This window comes from Desmodus rotundus, chromosome 3 (genome assembly GCF_022682495.2).
Source record: "Desmodus rotundus isolate HL8 chromosome 3, HLdesRot8A.1, whole genome shotgun sequence".
NCBI classification, from domain to species: domain Eukaryota; kingdom Metazoa; phylum Chordata; class Mammalia; order Chiroptera; family Phyllostomidae; genus Desmodus; species Desmodus rotundus.
Genome location: NC_071389.1, coordinates 11,130,587 through 11,156,847, shown reverse-complemented (window position 1 = coordinate 11,156,847; position 26,261 = coordinate 11,130,587). Strand labels below are relative to the sequence as shown.

The following is a 26,261-nucleotide window of genomic DNA, read 5'->3' as shown; positions in this document are numbered from 1 at the left end:
GCCAGGAAGGACCATTTACTAGGCTGGCTGCGGTCTGCAGGACAGCCCTGGGTACTCGGCTGCAGCTGTGTCCTGCCTGCCCCAGGGGCGAGCGGCAGAATGAGGTAGGTGAGCAGAGGTGTTCTCAGGGGTGCGGTGCCAGCTGCAGCCCCTCCCTCAAGGCTCCCAGGGACAGCTGCTTTAGACCCTGGGAGGAGGGGGGTGAGTCTCAAGCAGGGGGCTGGGCAGAGGCTGGTCCTAGGGGCCATCTTGCTCCTGGAAGTCAGTCAGTCAGGCTTCTGGAAGAGTCAGCTCTTGAGGTTTTGGAAGCCTGGGGGTGGGCAGCTGGGTCAGGAGTACTAGGCCGCACACCACTGCTCCCTCCACAGGCTAGTCCAGGGTCCACGCAGCACGGTGACTGCCACACCTCTTCCTGGTGTGGCCCCTGGAGATCCTGGTCACCTGGGCATGGCCTGGGTCCAGTCAGTCCGGGAGGAGGGGCTGGTGCTCTGAGGCCGAGGTGTTCCTGTAGACCAGGAACTGCACAGAGATCTGAAGGAGCCAATGTCAAGGCCTAACCAAGCAGGGACCGGTTGGACCTGCCCCGGGGCTCCATCCAGAGCTTCCTCCCCGAGCCCCACTCTGGCAGGTGGGAAGGGCCAGCCACGACCTCCTGGCATCTCTGCTCTGCCCACACCTTCCACTCTGAGTGCCCCGCCCCCCCCCTCCCCCAGCTCCTCAGCACCTGACCCAACCTCACCGTCCAAGCCAGCGCTGGGGTCTTCCTCCCTCAAGCAGCGACCCCGCCTCCAGCCCCACGATCTTGCCTTCCTCCCACCCTACACTGTCCTGGGAGGTCCACCAAGTGGTCGGGGCCATTGAAGGCCCTAGAGCTTGAACTTTTCTAGGCACTCGACATTATTTTATATTCGTCTAAGGTGACCTTAAACTCCTCTCTCACTGCAGGCAGCAGGGACTCAGCGGATGTTTGAACAACGGCCATGTTTACTTTCTCCCAGTGAAACCCAATAAGGCCCCGACAAACACGGTCACCCGGCAAACATTTGCTGAGCCTGGGCCGTGTGCAGTGCTTCCGGACACCGTGTCTTACGTAATCGCCCTGTTGTCTCGACGCGGCAGTGACTGTTAACCCTCCCTGCAGATGAGGACACGGAAGCACAGAGAGATTAACAGTTTGTCCCACGTCACACGGCCATGAAAGAGTGGAGTCCGAATTTGAAGCCCGGTTTTTCCGACTCTAACTCGTGCACCTCCACGTTCCAGCTTTCATTCCTCTGGCTGCATGGCCTGATTCTCCTCTTGTTCCTCAGGGCCTTTGCACCACCCGAGCTGGGAACATCCCTCCCATGCCTCTACCTGACTGACTCCTCTCTCAGGGCACAGTTCAAAGGGCACGGTGGAGGCTTCTGCTAAGCCTTTTAACCAGGACAAGCCCCTGGTCACACACTCTTGCAGTTTTTCTCTGTGGCACTTGGTGTCACTGTAATAAAGTAATTATTTATAATTACATGCATCCTGTCTGCCTCCCTACCGTGCTATAGGCTTCTGGAAGCAAGGCCAGCCTGTTCTTGCTCACTACTGGACCCCATGCCCCACAGGACGCATGGCAGACCAGACGGGTTTGACTCTGAACGGATGGATGATGGATAGATGAATGGATGGATGGTGGATGGATGGTGAATAGATGGATGGATAGATGGATAGATGGATGGATGGTGGATGGATGGATGATGGATAGATGAATGGATGGATGGTGGATGGATGGTGGATGGATGGATGGATGGATGGATGAATGGATGGTGGATGGATGGATGGGTGGATGGATGGATGAATGGATGGTGGATGGATGGATGGGTGGACGGATGGTGGATGGATCGATGGGTGGACGGATGGTGGATGGATGGATGGATGGTGGATGGATGGATGGGTGGACGGATGGTGGATGGATGGATGGATGGTAGATGGATGGATGGTAGATGGATGGTGGATGGATGGATGGTGGATGGATGGATGGGTGGACGGATGGTGGATGGATGGATGGATGGTGGATGGATGGATGAATGGATGGTGGATGGATGGGTGGATGGATGGGTGGATGGGTGGGTGGGTAGGTGGATGGGTGGTTGGATGGGTGGATGGATGGGTGGATGGGTGGGTGGGTGGATGGATGGTGGATGGATGGTGGATGGATGGTGGATGGATGGATGGATGGATGGATAGATGGATGGATGGATAGTAGATGGATGGATGGGTGTGGAGGCTGTGAGCAGGAAAGAGGCTGCCATGCCCAGCCCCCCTGCCTGCCCTGCACACCTGGAAGGATACGACAGTGTCGAGCAGCAGCACGCCCAGGCTGCCCACGAGCCAGGGCAGGTGGTGCAGCAGGTAGCTGCCCTCGCTCTGGCCCACCTCAGGGTTTTTGAGCATCACGCTCAGCCCGTACAGCGTGTTCCCCAGCATCACCAAGGCGAACAGCGAGTAGGAGATCCCCTGGGTCGACTTCCGCAGGAACTGAAGGTAAGGGGTGTGGGGTCAGAGATCTCAAACAGGGCTCCTGTCAGTCTGGATTATGACTGTCCTCGTGTACATCTGCCCTGCCACACCATCACACCACGTGTAGTCCTAAGCTGGCCTTTCCCTGTGTGTGCATGTCCGACATGGGCCCTGCACATGAACCAACCCATTCCTCTGCAGCCCCCTCTCCCAGGCACCCCCGCCCAGGTAATGCCCTGCCTGCTGGCCCCATGATGCCCTGCTCCCGAGCCCCCCCATCCCTGATTCCCCACCTTCTCCTCTCCTCTCAGGCTTCTAAGCTCAGCCGCTCTCTCTCACCTGACCTCACACAGGTCACACGGATCTTGCACGGCAGGCAGCACTGTGCCCATTTTCCAGAGGCACAAACTGAGGCTTGGAGAATTGGATTAAGTTGCCCAAGCCAACAGTGAGTATGGACTCAGGCCTCATGCACCGGGCTACTCCTTCACCCGGAGGCCTGAGCTGCCAGGCTCTCCTCTCCCACTTGGCCCCACCCCCGCTCAGGGCTCACATTGGTGCGGATCTGAGGCAGCCTGGAGAACAGGTACAGCACGCTGGAGACAGAGCCGATGACAAAGCCAATGATTTCCTTCCGAGTGAAGGGCTGGAAAGGCAGAAGGGAGTGCTCAGGGCTAGTAGGGGCCGGAGGTACAGGGTAAGGTCCCCAAGATCCCTCCTAGAGGGCAATCCCCCCACCCAGGTGGTCGTGCAGGGGAAGGCCCTTGATGCCAGTCCCTCCTCCCCTCCCCTCATTACATACCCACACCTTACCTTATTGCCTGGCTCCACAGACAGGAGCCTCCGCCCCCTGAAGACCTTGCTCGGGGCAGCCACAGAGCCAGCGCTGCTCAGCAGTGGGGTGGTGCACACCAGCCCCAAGGTGAACAAGAGCAGGGAATTGATGGGGGCAGACACTGGACACGAGGCAGGAGGGAAGCCCAAGTTAGGTATCTGATGGCAGCAGACAGGCTGGTACTGACCGGCCCTTTGGTGGCTCAGCGACCTTGGGCAGGTGACCTAACCTCTCTGAGCATTAATTCCTCAACTGTGGAATGGGTGTAGTAACAGCACCCTTCCCCTGGGGCTGTAAAGTGATGAGGGCCGTGGGGCCCTGAGAGCTTTACGAAAGCGGTGCTCAGGCTGTGTCTCATCCAGCCCGACCTTGCTCTGACCTCATCCACGGCTCTTCTGAACCCTCAAGGGCAGTGATGGGCTGCGGGCCTCGTGCCCGTTTCCCCAGCTCCAAGGCCAGGGCCAGACACAGGGCAGAAGCTGAAGCCATGTTTGCTGAGTAAGAACGCAAGTGCAGGGAGCCCCTGGTCCCGCCTGGCTGTGCGCACCACCCTTGGGCCTCCATTGTGGCCGATCGGGGCTCAGGCTTTCAGATGAGGCCCGAGGAAGCCCCCCCAAGGTTTATCACCCAGCCATGGGGCACCTGCTCCCGGCTTCCCCCAGCGTAGCTGACACGAGGGCCTCCATACTCACACAGAGAGGGGCGGTTCTTAAACTTGTAATAAAAGTACAGGGACAGCATCACCAGGTCTGCCAAGACGTAATACATTGCTGTGTAGGTCTGCAAGGGAAGCAGGGGCCCCGCTGAGGCCCTGGCTCTGGGGGCCGCGCCCTGAAACTGGGGCAGCGCTTACACATCCCAGCGGGGGGACCCTGGGCAAGTCATTTTGCCTCTCTGAGCTTCTGTCTGCTCATCTGGAAGAGGGGAGCACAGTTCCTACCCGGCAGAACCACAGACCAGACAGGCAGCGCGTCTGGCCGAGGCAGGCGGAGGACATGGTGCCTAGCTCCACACCAGGATGACAGGGACCAGAGGTTAAGTGTGGACTCTTGTCTGGCCTGACTCAGAGGCAGTGAAGCCTTCACAGTCCCCTCGGGAAGACAGTGCATTCCTGAGTTTGAATCCCAGCTGTACCCACCCACAGGATAATGATACCCAGTCCTGTCAAGGGACATCTATGGTCCTCTAGCCACCCCCACCCCCAGCTCCATTAGGATCATAGCACCTCAGAGGTGAAGAGACTCCAGTGATCCTCCGGTTTGATGTGGTCATTTTTCAGACGGGGAAACTGAGGCCCAGAGAAGGGCAGTGAGCAGCCCACTGTCATACTGCCTGGCAGGGTACAGGGCTCTCTTTACCACATGGGGCCCTCACAGGATGGAAAAACAGGCCAGGATTCTGGGGCCCTGGCCTCTCCTGCTGGTGGTCCCAAAACTTCTGCCATGGCTAACTAAGGTAGCCCACCCTGCCCGGGGCCAGCCCACCTGCAGGGGCAGCTGGTCAGCAAGGAAAGAGCCGATGAGGTTGCAGGAGTCTCCACCAATCCAGCCCAGGAGAAACCACAGGGACAGGGCCTGGTCCATGTTCCCCGTCTTGCAGGCCTGGATGTACTGTCTGCGGCAGAGAGGGAGACACGTGTTCGGGGGTAAACAAGGGAACAGCCCCCGATGGGACAACCACAACAGGGCAGTGGGGCAGGGGCAGCGGCCACACAGGTCCCCGGGAGCCCTGCAGTCTGGGTCCTCGTGAGCCTTTCTTTGCCCTTTGGAGGTTCGTACCAGGGAGAATCCTTCCAGCCCGGGAACTCGATGGGATGTGCATCATCCCAGAGAGATCCAAAGCATCACTCACATTCTCCTCCATAGCACCCTGGGGGCGCCCAGTGGGGAGCTGCAGTATTTACTGGGTCCTGAGGTTTAGGGTCAGGCCACGACAACCACTCCCCCGGATTTTTTCTTCTATGAAGGAGGCAGGGAGTTTGACAAGAGCACGGGGCTGGTGGCAGCGAGGCCAAGGCCAGGGACCACCGCTGCCCGATCTGCAGGAGCAGGAGATGGAAAGATGACGGGCGGAGCCACAGCCCGCCATCTGCAGAGGGCAGCGAGGAGGGCAGGGCTGTGGTCTGCAGCGCCCCGGTGCAGACGTCAGCGGCATTCGCACCTTGGGTGTTTTCCCGAAGGTCCTTGGTCTCAGCATGCACCCAGTGCTGATGGTGGCCGTGGGGTCTCAGGCACAGCTCTGAGCCCTTCGTGTCCCCACCGTGTGGTCAAGTGTATGTGGAGGCCGCTCCTCAGTCGGGGTCGAGCCGGTCAGCTGGCGCTGCTGGGAAGCCTGGGAGCAGGGACTCATGCCCAGACCGCAGGCTCCGTCTCCCTCCATGGGGACCGCCTTTTCTTCCTCTGCGCTCTTGGTTTACAGGTGGCCCAGCCTCCCTCGTCACCTGTCACTGCTCTGGAAATACCAGTTCCTCCTCAGGGCCCTCTTGACGTAAGCTTACTCCTCCGGGGCACCCTGGCCCTCCCGGGCCCTGGCTTCTCGACGGCAGGACCAGTGCCTTGCACAGGTCTGGCACTGAGAAGGCCCTTAATTAAGGTTTAGCCTGTGTCCCACAAAGCTTCTTCAGGGCACTGTGACTTGCCATATCTCCATAATTTGCAGGTAAAATAATTCTGTCATACTCAGGAAGGGCCGAGTCCTAAGCAGGAGCGGGAAGGTCGCTGCCCTGCCTGTGGTCACTTGGGGCTGTCTCCCGGGCCTGTGACTGACCCCCTCACTGGTTACTCGGCCAGACCCAGGCGGGGCCAGCATGATGCCGCAGCAGGAAGGGGAAGCCTCAGCCAGCTCCTCAGGTGGCTCTGGGGAAGCTCTGCCCCCACGACAGGGAGTCTCGGTCCCTCGGCCACCGTCAGCCTGTCCGGTCTGCCTCCTAAAAGCCCCTGCAATGGCCTCTGACATCACTGCTTGTTGCATGGCCTTTCTCTCTCCAGCCGTCTTCCCTACAACTCCCAGGTCACCTCTGTAAAGGGTGCCGGGATGGAAGGTCTGCAGAGGCCGGGCAGGGTCTGTTTCACTTTCTTGTGTCATACCCAGCACGGAACCCGAAACAAGGCAGTTCAGTACAAACGTCGAGGAATGGAGCAAAGAGACAAAATGGAGTCACTATGGTCAAACTGCTAAATTACTAACACCACGTAGGTGGAGGCAGCAGCCTGGGAACGTACACTTTTCAGCTTCCCGGTCCCGTGGCAATGCCTGACTCGACGTCAACCCTCCAGCAACCCTCTGGTCAGCCCCTGAAGGCCCAAGGAAAGTGTCCACACAGCCAGATCGCTGGTCACCTGCAGGATTATGACCTCAGACAAACCCAGAAGCTAAGAACGCAGGACTGATTCTCCTCGAGAAGGTACTTTTCACTGGAAGAACCCTCAGTGCTTCTTTCTCCTCCGCAGCCCTCTGGGTGCTGCCCAGTTGTGCTTCCAGTCTGTCTGCAAACCCTGAGGCCGCAGAAGAGCTCGCTCTCACCGGCAACGGCAGCTCCGCGAGAGGCTGGTCCTGGAGTCACCGTGAGACCCAGCGACTCCACTCCTTAGATGCCTCCCCTGAGAGCAGGAAAACGTACATCCCGACAGAAACTTGTCCACGAATGCACACAGCGGCCCTGACCCGTCACAGCCGCAGAGTAGAAAGGACCCGCATGTCCATCGGGGATGAATGAACAAACACCGGCGCGCATGCTCCATGGAACAGTAGTTGGACAGGAAAAGGATGGAGGTGCTGATCCGGGTCGAACTCAGAAGAACCGTTCAGACGTCATGCTACGTGAAGGAAGCTGGCCACAAAAGGCCCCGCGCTGCAGGGTCCACCTACGCCAGCGGCCGAGCTGCCTGGAGCAGGCGGATCCACAGAGAGAGAGAGAGGAGGCGGGGCCGGGAGGTGCAGGGGAAGGAGGAGCAAGTCGCTCCTTCCTGGGTTTCTTTTCACAGTGAGGAAAATGTTCCAAAACTAATTGCGGGGATGGTTACACAACCCTGTGGATTACACAACCCTGTGAAAGGGGTTAATTTACACAATTAAATGTGCTAATTGTAAGGGATGTGAATTATCTTTCAATAAAGCTGTTTTACGAAGAAGGTCAAGCCCCTAACGAAACCCTCATCTTTGTCCCTCAGGATGAAGAGCAGGTGCCCTCGCAGTGGAGAATTCTCTACTTCAGGGGCCTGGCGCCCCTCAGGCACTCTGTCCAGTTACGGGGTTGGGCATACACACACGTACAGGCGTGACACTCTCTCCTGCCGCCCTCGGAGTGACCCGTGAGCTAGGGGCCAATATTCCTGTTTCACAGATGAAGAAACCGAGGTGCAGAGTGGTGAAGTGACTTCCCGGGTCACAGCTGAGTGCAGACAGAGTCCACCGCCGTCCCCATCCGGAGCCCCAGGCGCCGACCGTGTGCTTTCACACAGCGTGTCTCTGGCCCCTGAGCACAGCAGCCGTCACACTGTTGCGCAGTCACTGCTTGGCCGCCGGCGACTGCCACGGCGCAGAGGCCCTGCGTGTGCGTCCCGGCCGTCCCACCCTGCTCTGCTCTCTCACTGGCTGTGCAACCTGGAGCAATTTACTGAACCGCTCCAGATTTGTGTCCCCACACAACAGGGATGGCGACTGTGTCTATTTCCCTGGGTCGCTATGAGGATTGAACGTACTAAAACCAGGCTAAGTGCTCAGAACGAAGCCAAGTACATAGTGGGGCACTCAGAAAACAGGAGCAAGTGTTACCATTATTATGTGGGGGTCAGCAGCACCCAGCACAAGGCCAGGCCTGGGGTGGGCTCAGGGCAGGGCCCGCCTGGGTGGGTTGCAAGTCTGTAAGTAGGGGTGGGGAAGGGAGCATGCTCAGCCTTGCGTCTGGTGAGACCCATGGCCAGATGGCAGCCCCTTGTCCTGTGGTCCCTGGGGCCACTGCCCCAGCCCTGCAAACCTTTCTTGGTCTTGCCACCCTGGCACTACTCACGGGAAGGTGGACGCTGCAAAGCAGAGAATGGAGATCAAGCCCAGGCCCACGCTGGCCTCGTCCCAGCCATCCTGGGCACATTCACCAAACACGTCCCATATCCACTGGCGGGAGCCATTGGGGCAGCTGGAGAAGTTGCTGGAGCCCAGTTTCTTCCAGACCATGGCCGCAGAGGGCAGGAGGGAGGGCACTGGTGCGCTGGGGCAGGTGAGGGCTCTGTGGGGACAAAGAGAGAGAGGCTTCAGCCTTGGGAGGTCTGCGTCCCAGTCACAGTGCCCCCAACCGAAGCCCAGCTCCAGCCTCATCAGCTGGCACTGAGTGTGCCCCTGGACCGAAGGACACAGTCAGCCTCAAGTGCAGAGATCAGAGCGAACCTGTGCCGACCCAGGTGCAGGGAGCACGGACCTGCAGTCAGGGACACCAGCTTCCACATCCACCTTAGCTCTCACCGAAGCTGCGACTCTGTGCCTCAGCCACCCCCCCCCCCCCCCCCCCCGTCTGTAAACCGGGCAATGACAGTGCCTCCCTCACACAGCTGTGCGGGCCGGAGGAGTTCACAGACACCTGCGGGGGCTGAGCCCTCAGACACACCCCATTTTTGTCATAACCCGCATGCTCGGGCTGTTTCCCATCTGTTGTGGTTGTAAACTACGCTGTGAGGGTCTGCTGAGAGCAGGCCCATGCAGTGGCTTGTCCCCTGACATTGGTCTGTGGATGAAAAAGGGGTTCTGCCCTGGCTGCTGGGGCTCAGTGGACTGAACACCAGCCTGAGAACCAAAGGGTGACCAGTTCGAGTCCCAGTCAGGGCACATGCCTGGGTTGTGGGCCAGGTCCCCAGTAGGGGGGGTGCAAGAGGCAACCACACATTGATGTTTCTCTCCCTCTCTTTCTTCATCCCTTCCCCTCTCTCTGAAAATAAATAAAATCTTTAAAACAAAAGAAAGAAAAGAAAAAGGGGTTCTATGGAAAGTAAACTCCCCGGTGATCTGATCATAAATTCTTAACTGGGCAGGCCATGGTGGGTAGTCACGCCCCAGGCACAGAACTTCTTCAGTGAAAGGCTTTTTAGCCAGTGCTGTCCATTGTTCTTGTGCATCTGGGCTAAAACACCACTGCAGTGCTGGAAGTAATACCCCTCCAGATGCTACCACTCTTAGGAAAGCACGTAAGGCCCTGGCTGGCGTGGTTCAGTGGATGGAGCACCGGCCTGTGAACTGAAAAGTTGCTGGTTCGATTCCCAGTCAGGGCATACCTCTGGGTTGGGGGCCAGGTTCCTGGGTGGGGGCGTGCAAGAGGCAACCAACTGATGTTTCTCTTGCACAACCATGTTTCTCTCCCTCTCTTTTCCCCTCCCTTCCCTTGTCTCTGAAAATAAATAAATAAAAGCTTAAAACAAAAAGAAAGCAAGCGTCTGTAATCTGATCCCCACTTGGCTTTCTCCCACCCTCTTGTAATCTTCCTTATGTTCCCTCCTTAATCTCCAACGCATGGAAGAAGCTGCAGAACTGTTACTCCCTGCAGCATTCGAGATCTCGTTCTCTGGCATATGTCATCGGTTTGACTCAAATAAACTCTGATGAAAGTTCTCTGTGGGTTTGGACATTTCTTCCATCAACAGGTTAGATGAGGCAGGTGGAAATCAGGACTGGGGTTGCACAGGTGGCTGGGATTCAAGCCATATTCTTCCCAAAGCTCACCTGTGTGGGGTACCTGTTGGCAGGGAGTCCAGAGCCAGCTCCCCATTCTCACCACTGCCAAAGCCAGAAGATGGCTGGCTGGCTGGCTATTGGGGCAGGCAGGGAAGGCGTCTCCCGGAACCTTGGCTCCCTGCACAGTGACTAGAGCAGTCACTGCTTGTGTGACTTGTGTGACTAGTGAAGGAAGTGAAAGCGGAGTCAGGTGACGGACGCCATCTCTGCCAGGCCAGAACCGTCACAGCCCTGTTACTGCACTGTCCGCCAGCTCGGTGCTAAGTGCCTTGTGTGCGCTTATGCGTCTTGCCCTCATATTAACTCTATAAAGTAGAGGAGCCACGGAAGTGACTTGCCAGGACCATCCAGCCAGGAAGTGGCAGAGCCATGAGTCAGAGCCAGGACCAGGATGCAAACCCCTGCTCAAAGCCCCCACGCCCTGCCACCTCAGGCCCTCTGTCCCTGGGCGCAGCAGACCCCTCCTGTGGTCTGGCATGGCCGTGCAGCTTCTTGCACAGCCAGCCGGCACGCTTCCCCTTTCCTCACTGCTCAGAGGGGTTTCCCCCGGCCCCACTTGGGTGCGAGCTCCTCCTGCTACCTTCAGTTCCTAGTCCTGTTGGGAGGCCCAGGATCCTCCTAAAGCAATGCCTGGAGCTGCAGACTGAGCGTGTATGTCTTCCCCAAATTCTTCTGTTGAAAGCTAACCCAGTGTGACGGTGTTAAGAGTGGGGCCTTCGGGAAGTGCTTGGGCCAGGAGGGTGGAGCCCTCATGAGCAGGATTAGGGCCTTTATAAGAGGCCTGACGGAGCTTTCACTTTTGCTTTCTGTCCCTCTCCATCTCTTTTTCTTTCTTTGCCAATGCGAGGACACAATGAGAAGACAGCCACCTATGAATAGGAAGTAGACCCTCACCGGACATTGAATCTGCCGGGGCCAAATATATCTGTGTTTATAAGCCACCCAACCTGCGGCGTTCTGTTGAGCCCTAGTGCACAAAGTCATCCTGACGGAAACCCTGGGACTGCTGAGGGCACAGTGCCTGAGGCTGTCAGGAAGGGAAGGAAGCGAGTCAGCTTCTTTTCTCAGGCAGCTCTAGGCTCTCAATCCTGACGTGACTTGAAGTGGGCAGAGGCCCCGAGCTACGGGCAAGGGTGCCACAGGTCGCTGTCTGCCTGGTTTGCTGCAGCATCTCCAGGGCCCAGCAAGCACGACCGAAAGTCTCTTCCTGTCTCCTGGTGGCCCACCTTGATGACCTCTAACACAGCTGATGTTGCAACCATTTAAACACCTGCTGTCCTGCCACCGGCACCTGCAAGGCCACCCCACGTTAACATACAATTCAGGTCATTGCATGGTCGCAATGCCAAGATACATGTGTTCCCCAGCCATCCCTGAACCAGACTGCCTCTGCCACCTTCCTCTTGTAGATCCCAAATGTACACGGTCATCCTTGTCACTTCTCTGGGGGTAGGAAATACTGTCCCCATTTTACAGATAAAGTTGAGTGGCTTTGGACAAGTGAGTGACCTGTCTGAGCCTGTTTATGAAATGAGGAGCATGGGCCTCACTCCGGGGGTGCTTGTGCCAATGAAATGCACACAGAGCTCTAGCCCAGCGCCTGGTAACGCACAGCACTGACGGCTCTGTGGATAAAGAGCCCAGGATCTCAGCAACCCTGAGGCCACTCCCTCACTCTCCCTTTCCAACAGGTTGGGAAGAAATGAGGTGGACATGTGCCCAGTGAGGGAGGGGAGTGGTCCCCCATCCTTGCACAAGGCCGTTGTCCAGCTCAGGGTGCTCTGAGACACACCTGAGCCCTGAACAGAAAGGGCCTTCCTCTGAGGGCCTCTGTGCACAGGGCCTGTCACGCCCAGGTGCTGACTCAGGCGGGGAGCCAGCGTGGGCCCGAGGCCTGGCTTCCGAAATGGGCCCACCTGGTCAAATAGCACCGAGTGAATGGATGTCCAGAGTTGGAACAAAGTTTGATTGCATTTATAGGTTTGACAGGGACCACAGCTGGGGTGCCTTAGAATCAAGGAGGACACACGTTCAAAATTCAGGATCAGCATGTCTGCGCTGGGATCAGAGGCTCCCCCAGCTGATTCTGATGCATGTGGCCACACTTTGAGAAGCTGGAAAAGGCATCTCCTGCCACATCCACGCTCCTCTCCCAGGTGATAAACTGAGTCAAGGAGATGCTTTCCACTGAAGCTGGTCAAGGGACCTTCATCTATCAGGTCAAGTCCACATTCTATATGGCAGAGCCCCAAGGAACTTCAATAACTGCCCCCCACTCTGTCCTGTCCCTTGCCCAGGTCTTCAATAGTCATTCTCATGCCTCTGGGCTTCTTGCTGCACTTGCTGTCTCATCCCCTAGCCTAGGAGTGTCCTCCCCGTGGAGGGGCCTGGTAAAAATACTAAGATCAAATTCTAAATTGCCCTCTCAAAGAGGCTTCACAAAGGCTGGCCGGGCAACACCTGTCACTTCTTCCCCCTCCCTCCTCGAGCACAAACCTGTAGAATGCTTATCACACTTCTCAGCGATCACTGCTCTTTAAGCCCACTCCTCCCCCTCAATCTAATTGTAAACTGAGCGTCTAGACACACCAGCTGCACAGTAAAAATGTTGAGAGAGAGGAATGGGGGAAGGGAGAAAGACAAGAAGAGAGCCAGTTATGAGCTCGGGTGGCTTAAGGCTGAGAAGAAAGCACTCTAGAGCTGACCTGCCTGATGCCTGCAAGTACAGAACTCTTGAGCCCGTGATGGAGACTCAGAGGTCCAATCTGTACAGTGGGCGGAAATGCAAGTCTCCTCCTTGGCTCACTGCAGAGATAAAAGAGATAATCTAGGCCAAGCGATTAGCAGGGTGCCTGGCACAGGTAAACACTCAGTAGGAATAGCCAAGGATGACCATTATTCTGTTCCCAGCTGTAGCGCTCCCCCAAGTTCCCCCACCAAGGGTCCCTGGCACACAGCAGCCTTCAGTAAGTGTTGAGTGGACAAGACTGGCGCCAACCCTCACACTCCCAGACCCAGCCCAGGTATGAGGTGGGGAGAACGCAATCTGGGCTCCTTGCAGACCTGGGAACTACGTGGAGGGGAGGCGCGTCCCGGCCTGTGGGTACCACCCCCTCCAGGACTCTAGGTTCTGGGCCAACTCGTGACTCAGCCCAGCTCCGGCCGCCTGTTTCGCCGGGATAATGACAGGGCAGCCCGCTGGGGTCAGCGCTCAGTCGCCGCGAGGCCCCCTCCCCTGGCCCGCCCTAAGGAAAACAAAGCCGCCGGAATCCGGGACCCAGACTCCAAACCCTGGCCAGGCCAGTCCGAGAAGCCACGCTAGTCGCCCCTGAAGAGGGGGACACGAGACCCCAGACGGCCACCCAATCCCGGCTCAGATCCTCACCTGTGATCTCGCGCTCCAAAAGAGAGAACAAGTGTCCCAGGACGGTCCAGGGGCGGGGGAGGGTGCAGTAAAGACGTGGCAGGGAAGCCCCGGAGCCCGAACCCGCAGCCTCGTACTTGCCCCAAGCTTCCACCCGGCTCACCACGTCCAGATCCGCCGCGGGGCGGGGTTTCTGGGTTGTGTCTCCACTGACTGGGTCAGCTGACCCGAGGCCCCGCCCCCTAAACCTGTGGCTCCTCCTCTCGCGCCGCATCTTTTCTGACGGTCGCTGGGGCGACGCTCGTGAGCCAAGCGTGCGTGAAGGGGAGCCACACTCGCTGTCCTCGCTCCCCAGACACCTCCGCCCCGCGGCTGTGGGCGGAGCCCCAGGCGCCCCAGCGCGCAGGCGCGGACCTAATGCTCCGCGCTGTGTCTCCAGCTGCGGCCCGCGCCGCGGTACGCTGTGCGCGTAGCCCCGGGCCGCCGCAGGCTTGCACAGCCAGAGCCGCCGCCATGTCCCGGCCGCCACGGGCCGCCTCGGGCTCCCCGGTTCGGCCTGACACCGTGCTGGGCACCATGGAGATGGGGCGCCGGATGGACGCGCCGTCCAGCGCCGCGGCTGTGCGCGCCTTTCTGGAGCGCGGCCACACCGAGCTGGATACGGCCTTCATGTACAGCGACGGCCAGTCCGAGAGCATCGTGGGCGGCCTGGGGCTCGGGCTGGGTGGCGGCGACTGCAGAGGTAACGCCTAACGCCGTTGCCCCGACCCCCTGACTTCCCCCTGCACCGTGCAGGACGCTGGCCTGACCCCAGCCATGATGCACCGACTGCGGTGGGGACCGACAGCTTCGTCCCCTCCCCTAGCCCACTTGCAACTCTGTGAATTGAATCCCCAGCTCCTTGGGCCCGGTGCACCTCTTGCCCCGACAAACGGACAGTGCTGTCCTGGTCACCTTCACCTCTTTCCTAGGGGTTGCAACTCGGGAACTCCCAAGTCTTACCCCGAGCTTGGTCTAGCCCTTAGCTTTCTACACTTATTGCTTTCTTGGTGTTCTTCTCTATGGCACTCGTCTCCAGAGCTGTGCCGTCCCTGCCTCCAGTCCTGCCAGGTGCCCATAACCAGGCCCCAGGCACTCTGCCTGTGCCCTCTCCCCATTGCCCTCACTGTCCGTTCGCTCCCTCAGCACCCTTTACTCATCGTGACATCGTTTACTTTCTTTCATCGGGACTGCCAACTGAACAGACTTTGCTCTGTTCAGTTGGCAGTCCCCTTGGTGCTCTTGGGGAGAGCTGTAGCTCTACTGTAGGCCAGGCTGGGCCGGGGAGCAGAGATGGAGGTGTGAGAGAGGGGGTAAGGTAGCCCCAAGCCAGGCTTTGTGATGGGGTCATAGGAGAGAAAGTGACCCTAACCCACCCCCAGGGAGCTCAAAGTGTAGTGGGGGAAGATTGAAGCCAATGATTACTGGAGAACCCAGGAGGAGCACTCTGGGGGAAGGAGGGGAGCGGGACAGGACTATGAGAACAGGGAGAGACACTAGGGAAGTCTCAAAGGATCGGTAGTGGTTTGCTGGGCAGAGAATGACAGAGGGAGCGTTAGAGCTGAGGGCACAGCTGTGCAAAGACCGGGCTTGGAAATGCTAAGTGCCTGATGTGTGGAAGGGTGGCCAGTAGCTTTTACATGCATTGATTACTAAGCTTAATACCTATTACCTGAAACTAAAGATTTTGTTGATAGTGAAGGTGTTGTTTCTGAATTGGTTTTTCTCTGCCAGCCCTGCCCTGGTTCCTTCTTTGAGGCTGAGCGCTCACTGGGTCAAAGTCCAAAGGTTAGACGTGAGGCAGAGTTCACACTAAGCATGCTGGGGAAAATCTGGTCGAAAGCTGTGGGACTTGTTCCCTCATGTGAAGTGGTCTGATGACTTCCCTCCAAACTGCTGAGTTGCCTTTGCCAAGTACGAACAGCGCAGACTCCGTCCACCCACCAATCCAGCCAGCCGGCATTCTTTAGAGCGTTTCCACGCGGCTGGCAGGGCAGAACACTGTCTTCTTCTCATGCGGATTGTCTCTTCAGTGGGTGTGCGGTGAGCACGCTTCTGTGAGTCTGGAAGGGCAAGGGAAGCTGTAATTGCCTGGTACTCATTCAGTCTCCTACCTGTCTCCCAAACTGATCTGTGCCAGCGGTCATGTTCGGGCAGATGCATCCATCTCTCCCCTGAATTCTCACACACACCAGACTCTTTACCCGGTCTTTACCTGTCTCTACATCTCCAGGCCTGCCCCCTTGAGTTTTTTTCTCTACACTGCAGCCAGGGCGCAGAACACGCTGACTTGAAACGTTTGAACGGTGGTATCTGAGGAAACCCTTTGGGATTAGGTCTGTGCCCTTTCTCTTCTCTCGTCCCATCGCTCCACACCTGGAGTCTATGCTCTTATGACTCAGAATTGCCACGCACGGCCCTTCACATGCTGTATTGCCTTCCCTTTGATTTTGCCTGTGTTCCTGCCCTCTGGAATGTGCTTCCCATCTCTCCTTGTTGACTGTGACTCATTCTTTTTTTTTTTTTTTAAGGTTTTATTTATTTATTTTTAGAGACGGAGGGAGAAAGAGAGAGAGAGAAACATCAATGTGTGGTTGCCTCCTGAGCACCCCCTATGGGGGGCCTGGCCCACAACCCGGGGATGTGCTCTGACTGGGAATCGAACTGGCGACCCTTTGGTTCCCTGTGACTCATTCTTGGAGACTTAGCTGGGGGTTACTCGGCAGGAAGCCTTCCCTGGCAGTCCCTCCTCTTTGGGCTTCTTTAGCACTGGCGCTTTTCTGTGCCGCCCTTGCCGCGTTGTAACGTCACCTTCTAGACTCCGAGCTGAGGGCAGAGATCGAGCGTGTTCGGTTCGTCTCTGTGTACTTAGCCTCCAGCGCAAGGCACGGCACAGCCGGCAGTTTGATGACCGCTAACAGTTACAGCAGCAGTGAGCATTAGGATTGTGACATCATGTATGTCACCCCATGATCCCCCAATGAGGACAGTGCCGTTATCACCATCCCCATTTTACAGACTGTAGAACTGAGGCTCAGAGATCTTAAATATTTTAGCCAGGGTCACATCGCTAATAAATGGTTATAATAAGTCTCTTTACCATTGCATTCTCCCTCCAAAGTGAAAATTGCCACCAAGGCCAATCCCTGGGATGGGAAGTCACTGAAGCCTGACAGTCTCTGGTCCCAGCTGGAGACATCACTGAAACGACTGCAGTGCCCCCGGGTGGACCTCTTCTACCTGCACGCGCCTGACCATGGCACTCCTGTGGAAGAAACGCTGCGTGCCTGCCACCAGCTGCACCAGGAGGTGAGGGTGGCGCGCTGGGCTCCGGGAGGAGGTCTGCTGTTCCTCTCTTTGGCCTGTCATTACCCAGGAGAGTGGAGGCTCCAGGGCTGTCCCAAAGCAGAGCTGAGGACAGTCCCTACTCCCAGGGTCTTCACCGTGGTCTCCCCTTCCTGGTCTCCTGGACTGTGTTGGGTTCTGACCACCGCCTCTTCCCTGCAGGGCAAGTTTGTGGAGCTTGGCCTCTCCAACTATGCCTCCTGGGAGGTGGCCGAGATCTGTACCCTCTGTAAGAGCAACGGCTGGATCCTTCCCACTGTGTACCAGGTGCGGGCACGGCCCCTCTGACTGCCCCGTGCCCTCTCCTCGGCAGCCATGCTCCTGCTCAGAGCCTGCAGGGTGCCCTTGGGGTGCTCCTCAGCCCGGCCACTAGGTGCCTGCTCACTTGGCCCTGGCTCCCCTTCCTGCCTGTGTGAACACCTTGGTCCCATCTCTCCTGCTTCCTTGCTCTGCACGCCAGCCTGGAACACTCCTCCCCCTTCTCCCTGGTAGAAGTGCTCAGGTTTCATTCAGAAGTCTCTGGAAAGCCTTTCCTGATGCCCCAGCGAGACCCCCTGATCTCTAGACCTAGTCTTTATCCATCCAGTGTTTGGGAGCACCTGCCGTAGTCAGGGGATCCGTCTTTATTGTGGTTACCTGTCTCCTGTGTTTTTAACTCAGCTCTAACATCTCTTGGGGACAGAGACCTTGCTGAATTCACTTGTGTTTGGAAACCCAGTGTCCAGCCTGGCACCCGCAGATATTTGTGGAATATCTCTAGTCCAGTTTCCCTTCCTGGGCTCCCACCCTGTCTCCCCATCTGGTCACCACTAGTGGGTTGAGAGGTCATCACTGGGGTCCTGGGCAGGTTTTGACCGAAGGGTTTAAAAGAAGGCAGCTGGGCACGGGCACCCTCTGAGCTGGCCCTCTGCCTGCAGGGCATGTACAACGCCACCACCCGGCAGGTAGAAACGGAGCTGCTCCCCTGCCTCAGGCACTTTGGACTGCGGTTCTACGCCTACAACCCTTTGGCTGGTATGGCTGCTGTGGGGACAGCCCCCGCCCCCCAGTGGAGTGGGTGGGCGCTCCTGGCCCTGGGAAGCAGGGAGGGGCTTGACAAGAAGCTGGGCTGTGTCCTCCATCACTCCTGGTCTCTGCACTGTCCCCCCGAGTCTGGAACAGCCTCTGGGAGCAGTGTGGGTAGGGGATCTGAGGGCAGCCTTCCCGCAGGGGGCCTGCTGACCGGCAAGTACAAGTATGAAGACAAGGACAGGAAACAACCTGTGGGCCGCTTCTTTGGAAATAGCTGGGCTGAGACCTACAGGAATCGGTGAGCTGGAGATGTCTGCATTAGGTGGCTGAAGCGGGCGGGGTCCCTGTTACCTGAAAGGAGAAGTTCTAGGCTGCTCTCCTGGGGGCTCCAGACCTTCCCTTGCAGCCTGGACCTATGTCTCTTGATTCCTGCAGGAATTACCAAACCCTCTGTGGGGTCTCTTTTCTTGGGACCTCTGGGAGGCAATGAGGATCCCTGAACCTTATGCCAGGTCTTCCAAGTCACAGCTGTTCCCTGAGACATGCTTAACAGCTGCCGGGAGGGAAGAGCCCTGGATTGTGGCTCAGGAGGCCTGGGGCCTGTCCCTGTGCTAGCTACCTGTGTTCCACCGGTAGAGAGGGCAGGCTTCGACTTCCTAGGAACGTAGAGAGGGCAGGCTTCGACTTCCTAGGAACAAAGACGTGGAGGTGTCTGGTAAGGGAGCCACAGCCTGAGTGGTTCCACTGCCTAATAAAGCAAGAGACCTGCTGCTGGAGAAGGCACTGGCCCTCCACGCTGTGGGGCTGGGCTCGGGGTGGGCGCAGCCGCCTTGCTTGGCTCTGTGCCTGTGTCTCCCAGCGTGACTGACCCATGCTGCTGACTTCTGTGACCCCCACCTGCCCAGTTTCTGGAAGGAGCACCACTTCAAGGCCATTGCCCTGGTGGAGAAGGCCCTGCAGGCTGCTTATGGCACCAGTGCCCCCAGCATGACCTCGGCCGCCCTAAGGTGGATGTACCACCACTCGCAGCTCCAGGTAACCCAGCCGTCCCGTCTGGGAGGCTCTGCTTCTGTTTCCCCTTTTTTGGCGGGGTAGCGGGGGATGGAAGAAGGGACAAGGCTGCTTAGTTATTTGGTGACTTCTGAGATTACTCCTTTTCTTCCTCTGAAGTTTCTCCATGGCCCAGCTCTTTTGGGTGGTTATCCTGGGATTTTTTTTTAAATTTTGTTTTTAGAGAGGGGAAAGGAGGGAGAAAGAGAGGAAGAGAAACATCGATGTGTGAGAGAAACATTGATCAGTTGCCTCTCACGCACCCCCACCTGGGGGCCTGGCCCACCGCCCAGCCCTGTGCCGACTGGGAATCTAACCTGCGGCCCTTTTGGTCCGCAGGCGGCGCTCACTCCACTCAGCCCCACCAGCCAGGGTGTATCCTGTTGCTTTTAAGGCCTTTCAGTGGCCTCCACAAACACTACTGGCCATGCGAGGTAGAACCCCAATTTCACATGAGCAGACTGGCTCGGAGGCTACTTCACGTGACCAGGGTCCCACGTGACGGGGCCCGACCACCTGAGACCTACATCTTTGACCATTAGCATTGCTCCATCCCTGGCAGCCCGCTCTGTAGCTGGTGGGGTTGCCCTCCCCCGCTGTCCCATTTCCCTTCTTTCAGCCTCAGCACTGTGTGGCTCCCTGTCAGTGAGCGTCTGTTAAGTGCCAGGCCTGAAGCAGACTACTTCACAAAATTCTGATTGTATGACTCATAATCACCTTGCAAAGTACAGGAAGTATTAAGTCTAGAGAGGTCAAGTAACCAACCCAGGTGTACCCAGCTGCTGGGTGGCTCTGAACTTGGGTCTGCCTACTGCTGAGACGGGAGGCAGGGCCTCAGAGCTGTCTGAAGGCAAGGTGAAGTTCTGTCATACTGCAGGGTGGGGACAGACACCTAAGCCCCAGTCGTAGCAGGGGCCGGGCTGGTTACCGCACTGGCCTGTTGACATCTGGCCACCGTCTCCCCTTCCAGGGTGCCCACGGGGATGCAGTCATCCTGGGCATGTCCAGCCTGGAGCAGCTGGAACAGAACCTGTCAGCGACGGAGGAGGGGCCCCTGGAGCCGGCTGTCGTGCAGGCCTTCGACCAGGGCTGGCACCTGGTCGCCCACGAGTGCCCCAACTACTTCCGTTAGGCCCAGTCCCGACCTGAGGTGGCAGGGCACACCACGTCTGTCACCCCTCACTTCTCACCCTGGCCTTAAGCTGCTCCATGTAGCCGGTTCCTCCCTCGTCTTCTCGGCTCACAGATTGTTTCCTATATTCTTGCACTACCCCGAGTGTAGAGGCTGGATTTCCTGTTGGAATAAAGCAGGCCCTTGACCTGGTGTCACCCAGCCTGGTGCTTGTTTCTTCTGCCGCCAATGGCTAGTTCCCCATCCTTCCCATGGGTGTGCCCGGAGTGAGGCGGCGGTGGGTGGCTCTCCTCAGCCTCCGGCCCGGAGCTTAGCCTGACCCCTCTGCAGAGCTGGACTGGAGGTGGCCCTTCTACACGTGGTAGAAAACGGGCCACCTGTTCAACCTGAAGCCAATTTTCTCGTTTGGAAATGCCTTCACTGAAATATTTACAAATGGAACTACTCGGGCAAAGCTCCATCATTAGTCAACCCGAGGAAGAGTAAGCTCCCAGAATCCCGTGGGGCATTGCTAACTTGCAACTTCAGCAGGGGCTTTACTCTTGACTTTGCCAAAGCCTCTGGTCGTCTGGTCACCCAAGATCCTCAGCTCTGGTTTGGGAGAGAAGGGGTGTGTGGAGGGGCAAGGAGGGCAGCCAGGTGCTGGTTTTTCTCAGCAAACCCCCAATTCACACAAGGGCACCGAGGGCCAGGGAAGGGAAGCCCTGGTGGCTGCTCTCCTGTCCCCAGGGGTCACAGAGGAACCAGTGCTTGGAAGCTGACTTGCGAGGTGAACAAAAGGAACCCTCAGAATCCAAACAAAAGTCAAACCCAAAAGCCTTTTTTCTGAGAAAAGTTCCTTTTGCCGTCTACAGGGAGACAGCCCGCAGTTTTATTCTTGTGGGAAAACAGTCTCCCCAGCGCCCTTCCTCGTCTCCATCCCCAGCAAGATGGCTGCTGCCCAGGAGCGCGGGGCAGGCCCACCCGATCAGCCCTCAGTCCCGAGTCCCATCCCTCAAGAGTCATCATCGTCATCGTCCTCTGATTCTTCTGGTGACTCGGACGCACTCTCTGGCAAGTCATCTCCCATCTGGTGGAACCTTCTGGAGTGTGCGTCCCACATATACTTGATGGTCACCTTGAACTCAGCCATCTCATACCCGAAAAGCTTCTGGAGAGACAAAGGAACTTGGAGTCAGGAGGAGCGGGCGTGATCCTTCTGTGGCCCCTGCGGCCACAGCCTGCAGACCGCTGGGAGGGGCCAGGCGACTCACCAGGATGCGGGCCTGCTCTGGGGTCAGCAGGTCACCCTCCTTGCACACCTCGTAGTCGGACAGCAGGGTCACCACACCTGCAGAGAAGGCAGGGAGGCAAGCGGTTACTTCTGGCAGAGCTTTCTGCCCACCACCCAGAGCTGGGAGGAGCCCGCTTGGCCACCTGACCCCCCGCCGCCCCAGCACACACCACGGCACGGGTTAACCAGCAGAGCTCAGTGGCCCACAGGCGTATCTGGGGCATAGTGAGTGCCCCCCGTGTTGTCCCTTAGCATTGTGTCCTGGCTGTAAGTTCCTGTGCACCTTCACCCCACCTTCTCATGAGAAAACAGAAGCTGGTAGAAATAACCTGCTTGGCCAGAAAGGGATGGAGAGGGAGGCCTGTCGGGTTTGGGAGCCTGTGCTCTCAGCCACCACGCTGTGACCTTGCTGTACCTCTCTTGAGGGCAGTGGGCAGCCCCAGCTGCCTCAGCTGCGGCTCCATGGAGTGGGGGAACTGCTCCAGGGGCCCTGGGTCAAGGTTCACGGTGAAAGGTGCTTTGTTTCCAGCGCGGGCATAGTCCATTTCCGTGTACTTCGTGAACCACCTTGGGGAACCAGCAGCAGTTGGCGGGGAGGTTCCTCACTGGCCCACCGGCCCACCTGAAGCCAAGCCCCCCTGGGTCCTGCCTCTCCCACCTCCCCGTTGATCTCAGCTGCTGGGCAGCCAGCCTGGAGCACCACGCTGGGAATAAAGGCTCAGGAATCGGTTCTGGGAACCAGTTCTATCGAACGTCTCCACTGTACGAAGTCCCCGGATTGTCCCTCCCCCAGGGTCCTCGCCAACCTTTCCCCCGACCACTCATGAAAACACTCACTCGTTTACTTCTTCCTTAGTGCGGTCGGTGAAAAGGAGACCAACCTCGCCCCTCAACTTCTTGCTGACCTGAAGAACAGAAGTGGGTTGGTCTGGTCCCATTAGAGCAGTGGTTTTCAACTGGGGGAAGTGTCGAGCCCCCTGCCCCCGTTTGGCAACATATGGAGGCAGTTTTGATGGTCAGAGCTGGGGGTGTGTGTGTCTACTCTCTGGGCCTGGAGGTTACAGGAGAACCAGAGCTCTAAGCCAGGCCTTGCTCCCACCCCCACCCCCACCCCCCAGTCCCAGGACCGCTGGCCAGAATGTGTCTCGTGACTGCAGCAGGGGAGAAGGCGCCTCGGCCCCTCCCAGCGAGGGACAGAGACTCACCTGATGCAGGTTGTCTTTGTACTCGTCACACGGGCTTCGACCCAAGGCCACCATCATCACTTTGTTTTTGCCAAAGAACATCCTGCAGAGAGAAGAGGGGTCCGTGAAGGCCGTAGCCTGCCCAGCCCTCCCCTCAGTTGAGTGCAAACCAGCTCCAGTCCAGCTTTTGGGCTGGAGGCTCCCACTTTTTCCATGGAGCCCTGCCCACTGTCTCCAGCTCAGGGCCCCCTTCGTTGGTTTCCTGCCTATGGACCTGACCTAGAGTATTTTGTCTACCAGCCCACCGTGGATGTTGTGATAATCCTCCTCCTCCACCAGAATGCGTGGGAGAGGCTGTTCAGTGGTCCGAACCAGAGCTGTCACCCACACTGTCACCACTGTCATGGTTCCAGCCCAAGGACAGGTACTTGCCACATTGCTGTGGGGTCACTGGTGCATCCCAGAGTACATCCTGACTTCCTAAAACTGACAGGATGTCCCTAAAAACACCAGACCCCAGAGGTAAGGGAGCCCTATCTCTGGGAAGGATTGATGCCGAAACATTTGCTGAGCAACCAGCTGGGAGCTCAGTGCAAGACCAGCCATTACAGTTCAGCAGTGCCCTTCGGTGGGGGCGGGCGCTTTGTGCTTGTTAAGGTGCCACCTGTGTGACCATGTGACCAGGGTACCCGAGGGTCAGTAACTGCCCCGTGCTTTGCCCGCCCCGCTGCCTGCTCACCGGCTGTGTTTCCAGGCGTGGCGGATGGCCTTCAACTTGCTGTTCCTCATGTTGGCCACAGAGAAGATGAAAAGGTGCTTGTACGTGTCCACACATTTCCGTAGCTGTGGAACAATTCATGGGGCTCTGAAGTGCAAGGGGCAGCACAGGCCGGGCAACACTCTGGCCTCAGACGGGGAAGAACATGCTCCAGGTCCCTGACAACCGGAGGTGTAGAGCCGGAGGCCTCTAGGCCAGCTTCGTACAGGGACTACCCTGGGGCAAAGCAGGTGTGACCTCTAAGTGGAGGAGAAGCTGAGCCATGGTCTCCCCAGCTTTCTGACTTACCTGTGGCCACTTCTCTTTATTTGTTAACTGTTGACAAGCTAGAAATACTTAGCTAGGCCAGGAAGGTATCTAGTAATGAAATGCATGAAGCCTCATTGTAGTTCTTAAGGAGAGGCGCAGCCCCACCCTGCCCTGTCCACGTTGCTGGCCGCAGCCACGATGAGGTGGTCTCAAGGAAACAGAACCTTTGTGCAGGAGGAGACACCTGTCTCACCCAGCCCGCAGCCCTGAAGCAGTGCGAAGGTGACCTGGTGCTTTTACCCACGTCTGCCAAATCCCAGCTTTTTGACGTCAGGCAGACTAACAAATCTCTGTAAGCTTTAGTTACCCAACTGCAGAACAGTGATAATAAATGTCCCCTCCTACGGAAGGATGGAGTGCAATGGTACACACGCAGCATGCCCCATGTAGGGCACAGAGTGAGAGCTCAGGGAAAGCTGGGAATCATCACTATGGGTGTTGCTATCGGGGAGCCACTGGAGGAAAAAGGGCTGGACTAGCAGCCTTTTCCTTTCTCCTCCTTTTACACAGTACATTTCTGTAGTGTACAGTCTTGTGCCCACCTTTATAAACCAAATACAAGGTTGGAAAAAATTTAAAGAAAGCTCTTACCTCTTCTATCAGGTTCTGTTTCAGTTCCAAGCCTTTCTTAGCAGTTTTGGTTAAGGAAACTAACACAAAAAGAAAAAAAGGAGGCATGACGTGAGTCTAGATGTCCTGAAAACCCATTTTCTTCTCGCCTTCGGGAGCTCAGCTGGACCAAGCCAGTAACAGGAGAGGCAGCGAGGCGATTTGAGGGGTCCTCATAGTGCCTACTCTCTGGCGTTCCCAACCCTGGAGATCCTTTGGTGTATTTCCTGTTATGCAGACAAACTAGATATTCCCTCTGTCCTCTTAGTTTGACCTACAGTTCTGTCCTGAGGTGCGCGGGGGGAGCTTGTTCCTGCTCTTTGAGTGCTTTCAGGCAGACCTAGCCTGCTAGCAGGCTGAGGCAGGCCCCTTATGCTCTTGGCCATGGTGCACAGACTCCATCTGTGGCTGGCCTCTGCTGTGAAATGAATGAGTCTGGGGGCTCATCGTTTACCTCGTCTGCTACATCTTCTGCCATTTGGACTCATGGATGCAGCAGTGCCACTTTGGGGCCAGCTGTTTGTACTGTGAAACAGCTGGCCCCTACCCAGAAGGGTCTGGCACTTGCCAGATCCCATGACTCCCTCCACAGAATTCACGGAACAGGGCATCAGGGGCAAAGGCCAGCTGCCCCAGGAGGGGCCCGCCTCTTATTTATCCTGCCTGGGGCTTCGTGCCTCTTCACAAGGTATACACAGAGAAAGGTAATCCCACGGTTCAGGGGCAAAGGAAGCACCGAGGGCAAACAACACAACGGTCCACTTTCCATCACTTCCACCCTACCCAGCCCATTCTCAACAAGACAACTAGGGTGGCCTTTTAAGTAGTTAAACCATGTAATTCCTCTGCTCAAGCGCTCTCTCAGATGACTACACATTTCACCAGGTTGCAAAAGGCAAGTCCTTGCAAAGGTCTTAAAATTCCTGCCTGGTCTGCCCAATCCGCCTCTCCGCACCGCCCCCCCCACCTGCTCCAGCCACCCTGGCCTCTCGTCCCAGCCCATCCCTTCCTCAGAACACCATTATCCAGGTAATTCTGTGGGTTGCTCACTACCTTCAGGTTTCTGCTCTAGCCACCTCGTCACAGAGATCTTCTCTGGTCACACTATACAAATAACATCACCTCTTTCTCATTTTTGCTCCATGGGACTCATCACTGTGTGACTCTAGTTATTCAGGTTTTGGTATTTTGGGATCGATATGCTTCCCATGACTAAAATGTTCGCTCAATGAAAGCTCCACACCTGCCTTGTAGTAACTGCTGTATCCTCCTGGGCCTAGAGAGTTTACTGGTTGAGTGATTGTGCTTTACAGACAAGATGAGAGAGACACCCCCATAGTCAGGAACGCTCTCTTAGGAGACGCCTATATGAACTGACAAGTGAGAAAGAACCACATGAAGATCGGATCGTAAACACGCCAGGCAGCAAGAACTGCAAGTACAAGAGCCAAACACGAGAGTAAGCCTGTGCTGGAGGAAGGGAGCAGCGGCCAGGATGGCGACAGCGCGGAATGTCAAAGGAGACGGGCTGAGGTGGAAAAGGTGGGCCAGGGCGAGATCGGGCGCGGTATGAGGGCTCAGAGGCTGTTTCCCGGCCCGGCAGACCTTGGAAGAACTCTCAAGGCTGGACAAACCAGTTTCCGCTCCCTTGCCCCATCGAGGCTCCAGTACCCTCGGATGCTCCTCCTGCCCCGAGCATCCCGCTGCAGCGAGTGCGCAGAGTTCCTTAGGGAGCCCTAGGAGTCCCATTCTGTGCCCCCAAAGCTCCATCGCCCGCATCGCAGCCGACACCCACACGGCAGAAATACCCCCAGGGTCCCAGTGTCCCTTTCGCCCACCTTTCTTGTCGCGCTTGGATTTGGGCATCGCTCTGCAACCACGTGCGGCGGAAGGCGGTGTTGCCTGTTAGGACCCCAGCGGCGCTGAGGACTCTGGGACGGCCCTCGGGAGCTGTCCTCGCGCGTGCCTGACCCAATCAGCTGTACGGCCCTCCTCTCTCCGCCCGGCATCCACCTGCGCTCTTCCCCACGTCTCCAGGGCTACTTTTCGCGCGTCGAAGGATCTCTGAGTCCTGAGCGCCCAACCGAGGCCTTTGCGTCTGTTCCCAACTCTGTGGTTCTGT

The 26,261-nt window shown here is 57.4% G+C and overlaps 3 protein-coding genes across 4 annotated transcripts; 1 reads left to right on the top strand and 2 right to left on the bottom strand.

The window, feature by feature from the left end:
- SLC66A1 (solute carrier family 66 member 1) lies at positions 1–13,595 on the bottom strand. Its single transcript, XM_024554298.3, has 8 exons — positions 13,431–13,595; positions 8,337–8,552; positions 4,813–4,942; positions 4,021–4,108; positions 3,307–3,449; positions 3,047–3,139; positions 2,326–2,511; positions 1–531 (listed from the first exon to the last, which is right to left on the bottom strand). The coding sequence occupies exons 2-8, from the start codon at positions 8,498–8,500 to the stop codon at positions 463–465; spliced, it is 873 nt and encodes a 290-aa protein (XP_024410066.1). The 5' UTR covers positions 8,501–8,552; positions 13,431–13,595; the 3' UTR covers positions 1–462.
- Positions 13,596–13,719: 124 nt separating this feature from the next.
- AKR7A2 (aldo-keto reductase family 7 member A2) lies at positions 13,720–20,187 on the top strand. The gene is made up of 7 exons (XM_024554296.4): positions 13,720–14,151; positions 16,570–16,757; positions 16,956–17,060; positions 17,711–17,807; positions 18,003–18,102; positions 18,710–18,839; positions 19,825–20,187. The coding sequence occupies exons 1-7, from the start codon at positions 13,827–13,829 to the stop codon at positions 19,984–19,986; spliced, it is 1,107 nt and encodes a 368-aa protein (XP_024410064.2). The 5' UTR covers positions 13,720–13,826; the 3' UTR covers positions 19,987–20,187.
- A 634-nt stretch (positions 20,188–20,821) lies between these two features.
- MRTO4 (MRT4 homolog, ribosome maturation factor) lies at positions 20,822–26,183 on the bottom strand. 2 transcript variants are annotated; one of them, XM_045190596.3, is made up of 8 exons: positions 25,978–26,183; positions 24,122–24,180; positions 23,183–23,286; positions 22,465–22,546; positions 22,097–22,164; positions 21,675–21,826; positions 21,240–21,316; positions 20,822–21,153 (listed from the first exon to the last, which is right to left on the bottom strand). In XM_045190596.3, the coding sequence occupies exons 1-8, from the start codon at positions 26,003–26,005 to the stop codon at positions 21,100–21,102; spliced, it is 624 nt and encodes a 207-aa protein (XP_045046531.2). In that variant the 5' UTR covers positions 26,006–26,183; the 3' UTR covers positions 20,822–21,099. The 2 variants fall into 2 exon arrangements, with proteins under 2 accessions (XP_045046531.2, XP_024410065.2); XM_024554297.4 differs by having other exon boundaries at positions 20,822–21,136; positions 25,978–26,168.
- Positions 26,184–26,261: the final 78 nt, after the last annotated feature.